This window comes from Limulus polyphemus, unplaced genomic scaffold (assembly GCF_000517525.1).
Source record: "Limulus polyphemus unplaced genomic scaffold, Limulus_polyphemus-2.1.2 Scaffold10852, whole genome shotgun sequence".
Classification (NCBI taxonomy): Eukaryota; Metazoa; Arthropoda; class Merostomata; order Xiphosura; family Limulidae; genus Limulus; species Limulus polyphemus.
The window spans coordinates 191-4412 of NW_013676462.1; the positions used below are offsets into that span (position 1 = coordinate 191).

The 4222-nt window shown below is 34.0% G+C and overlaps 1 protein-coding gene across 1 annotated transcript in view; it reads right to left on the reverse strand.

Annotated features, from left to right (window-relative positions):
- Nucleotides 1-638: 638 nt before the first annotated feature.
- Nucleotides 639-4222, reverse strand: part of LOC106476550 (cell surface A33 antigen-like) — a 4744-nt gene continuing 1160 nt past the window's right edge. Inside the window, exon 2 of the mRNA XM_013937199.2 lies at nucleotides 639-992. Coding sequence (XP_013792653.2) covers nucleotides 643-992 — 350 coding nt within the window. The 3' untranslated portion in view covers nucleotides 639-642. The remainder of the gene's footprint in view (nucleotides 993-4222) is intronic.

Genomic DNA, 4222 nt, shown 5'->3' on the forward strand with positions numbered 1-4222 from the left:
CAACGTTGTAAACAAAGCTATAATATGTAACTGATACAACGTTTTAAACAAAGCTTTAATATGTAACTGATACAACGTACACAACGTTTTAAACCAAGCTACAATATGTAACTGATACAACGTTTCAAACGAAGCTATAATATGTAACTGATACAACGTTTTAAACCAAGCTATAATATGTAACTGATACAACGTTTTAAACAAAGCTACAATATTTAACTTATTATAAGCTACTTTGTTAGAGACTTAGAAATAAGTTTTCGACCAATACAGTATACAGATTCTTTAAAATGAATCAGGACAAGCCATGCAAGTTTAAACAACACAGGTGTAACGTGATTCCCGGGAAATTCCGTCAGTGGATTTTAGAAAGATCTAGATAAGCCTTATTGCAGTGACAGACATGTAATATAATTTTGGCTCTAAAATCATTAGGATCGTCATAGAATATCGTATTTATATTCTTGTCCAGGTTTCATTATTTGTGGTTTCTTTATCAACTTTATAACTCAAAAGGAAAACTCGCGTGTTCCAAGAAACTACAGAATCTCTATTAGTAAATTTAACTTAATTTTTATGGTATCTAATATCTTGTAAACACAAACCTCAGTTCATTTCATTTTAACTGAGCAGGTGTTTCTCTTAATTTCCAAAGTTAGTCTTACCGTGCACGTCAACTTCAACCCATTTCACCATTTCTTCTTCAACTGTGTCGTGTTTTACGTGACACCCAAGTCTGGCACCCAGGTCGCTCCTGGAAAGAACGAATCGAATAGAAGACGTCACATTACTGGTCCCCAGTTCGTCGTCCGCGATGCTTCCCCTGGACAGCAGACTTTCGCTTCCATTCGACCACGTGACTTCCGGTGAAGGTTTTCCTCCAGTTGTCTTACACTCAAGTGACAAAGTTGTTCCTTCGAGGAAAGGACCAATCGTTGAAGCATGTTTCAGTATTTCTCCATCCTTACTTATTATTGGAGGGCTTGGTTTCACTGAAATAATGGACGAATTAAAAAAATAGTTCCTTTACTCATGACCGCACTACCTTGTTATCCCAATTGTGTACTTCGGTCGTAATATAGCTTTTAATAAAAAGAAACTTGTTATCCCATTATTAAAAGCTATATTACGACCGAAGTACACAATAAAGAACCTTGTTATCCCATTATTAAAAGCTATATTACGACCGAAGTACACAATAATGTAATATAAAATTTTTGTTTTCAATTTTTTTTCAAAATCCGCCTTATTTTGATAAGATTAAGAAACTTGTTATCCCATTATTAAAAGCTATATTACGACCGAAGTACACAATAAAAACCTTGTTATGCCATTATTAAAAGCTATATTACGACCGAAGTACACAATAATGTAATATAAAATTTTGGTTTTCAATTTTTTTTCAAAATCCGCCTTATTTTGATAAGATTAAGTCAAAGTTTATATAGCAACAGGTTCCAGGATGTATCATTTTACGTTCTTGGAATAGTAAAATCCGGGGTTCGATTCCCCGCAGTGTTCAGAGCGCAGATACCTCGTTGTGTAGCTTTGTGCTAAAATTACAACAACAACATATAGCAACAACTACGTTATTATGAGGGCTGCCGCGTTGTGGTAATTAATTATCGACTCTAGATACTATCCAGTAGATGTTTCCACGTGCGATGACGTATTCTAGCCCCGCCGTATGGAAGCAAAAGCTGGTTAACAAAGAGCAAGACTGCCTCCATCTGATAATTGTACTGACGGTGACTTCGAATTGTACAAGGTGAGCATTGCAAGGACACTAATGATATGTAGAAAATACTGAAGACGAGACATTAACGACGAAGGAAAAACACTGGTAAAAATATTGGACGTTCTGAAAATACACGTTGTTCCGATCTTACTTGATATACATGCTTTGTGGAGACAGCAACGTTGTAGAGTTCGTTTGTTTGTAGTTAAGCGTACACTGGAACATTTAATACACGTTGTTCCGATCTTACTTGATATACATGCTTTGTGGAGACAGCAAAGTTAGAGAGTTCGTTTGTTTGTAGTTCAGCGCACACTGGAACATTTAATACACGTTGTTCCAATCTTACTTGATATGCATACTTTGTGGAGACAGCAACGTTGTAGAGAGTTCGTTTGTTTGTAGTTAAGCGCACAATGGAACATTTAATACACGTTGTTCCGATCCTACTCGGTATGCATGCTTTGTGGAGACAGCAACGTTGTAGAGAGTTCGTTTGTTTGTAGTTCAGCGCACAATGGAACATTTGTGCCGTACTCACTACAAGTATCAAAATGTAGAGTTCGAACTAAATCAAACTATTTACACTTGCTTTAATTGAAAGTGACATCACTTCAGGAGCTATTAACGTCGATGCAGATAGAGATGTGGCTAGAATACGTCACAACTAAGCTCTGCTCTTCCAACAAGCTGATTTTAAATTAATTTATAGGATTAGTACTTCGTTTTATACTATATGCAAGAGCACATCAATAATGATATTTGAATTATATACTTTTCAATTTTTTTTAAGGAGCCTTTCCAAAATACTAAATGATCCAACGTCAACTAATCACGTGACATAATCCAGAAACTGTAAAATTTGGTTTATTAAAAAATATTTGACTTCGTCGTTTTAAAAAACTAATCATTACTTAGTTACAAAAAAATATCTCTATAGAGACGACAATATTATGTTTTCCATTCATCATTACTTAGTTACAAAAAAATATCTCTATAGAGACGACAATATTATGTTTTCCATTCATCATTACTTAGTTACAAAAAAAATATCTCTATAGAGACGACAATATTATGTTTTCCATTCATCATTACTTAGTTACAAAAAAAATATCTCTATAGAGACGACAATATTATGTTTTGCATTCAAATTATTTCAGTAAAACAAATGTGTCTCGTTGGAACAGCGATAAATTTACGGACTTACAACGCTAGAATACGAGTTTCGATTCCATTCTGTGAGCACAGAAGACAGCCAGTGGCTCAGCGGTAAGTCTGAATGTTTATAACGCTAAAAATCGAGTTTCGATATCCGCTGTGGACACAGCACAGATAACCTATTATGTAGTTTTACACTTAACAACCAACAAATATTATCCCATTATGTTCCTAACAATGATCGTTCTTATTGAAACTAAGTTAAAATGTATTTCTTTGTATAATGTTTTCTTTCCATGAGAGGCAGTTCGTATTATATAATGTACTAAATTGAGTGTTAAAGTTGGTTTGATATAATATCTTCCTTTGATAATTGTCATTGAAAATGCTTAAAATAAAAATGTTTTCGCCCACGTGTAGTTAAAAATTGAAACAAAAAAAGTCTCTGTTTTTGATAATAATCTTTTGAAAACCTAATTAAATTTGTTGTTTTTTCTTTTCCCAATAACTCTGTGCTTTACATGGAAGTGATTGTACAGGAGACGTGTTTTAATGATTAAATTCAGTTATCATGACGGAAGATTTTAACAATCGATTCAGTTCGAACAACTACATAAAAATACCTAAACTCGTTAGATTTTATCAACACGAGTAAAGCGCCAGTAAATCATCAGTTAGTATTTTCTATGTTCTCAAAGTTCTTACTTAATACAATCGTCGGATTGCCTCAACGAGCTGTCACTTGCCAAGATCGAGGATTTCTTTTTCTTTCTCCAGGTCGCCCCCCCAGTGGCAAAGCGGTATGTCTGCGGACTTACAACGCTAGAATTCGGGTTTCGATACTCGTGGTGGGCAGAGCACAGATAGCCCTTGTGTAGCTTTGTGCATAAACAAAAACAAACAAACAAACAAACAAACTTTCTCCAGAAGGAAGTAATTTTGTGAAAAACAAAACTAAAACTAACGTGTTTTAGAATAGTTTCTCATGGTCTAATAAGATTTAGAAAGCATTAGTTTGACACGAAAAGTTCACGAGTTTTATACAACGTTCTGCAACAACATGGCATAAATGTAAAAATATATAACTGTACAATATTTCTGAAAAAAAAAACTAACGTGTTTTAGAACAGTTGCTCATGGTCTAATAAGATTTAGAAAGCATTAGTTTGACACGAAAAGTTCACGAGTTTTATACAACGTTCTGCAACAACATGGCATAAATGTAAAAAAATATATATATATAACTGTACAATATTTCTGAAAAAAACAACTAACGTGTTTTAGAATAGTTGCTCATGGTCTAATAAGATTTAGAAAGCATTAGTT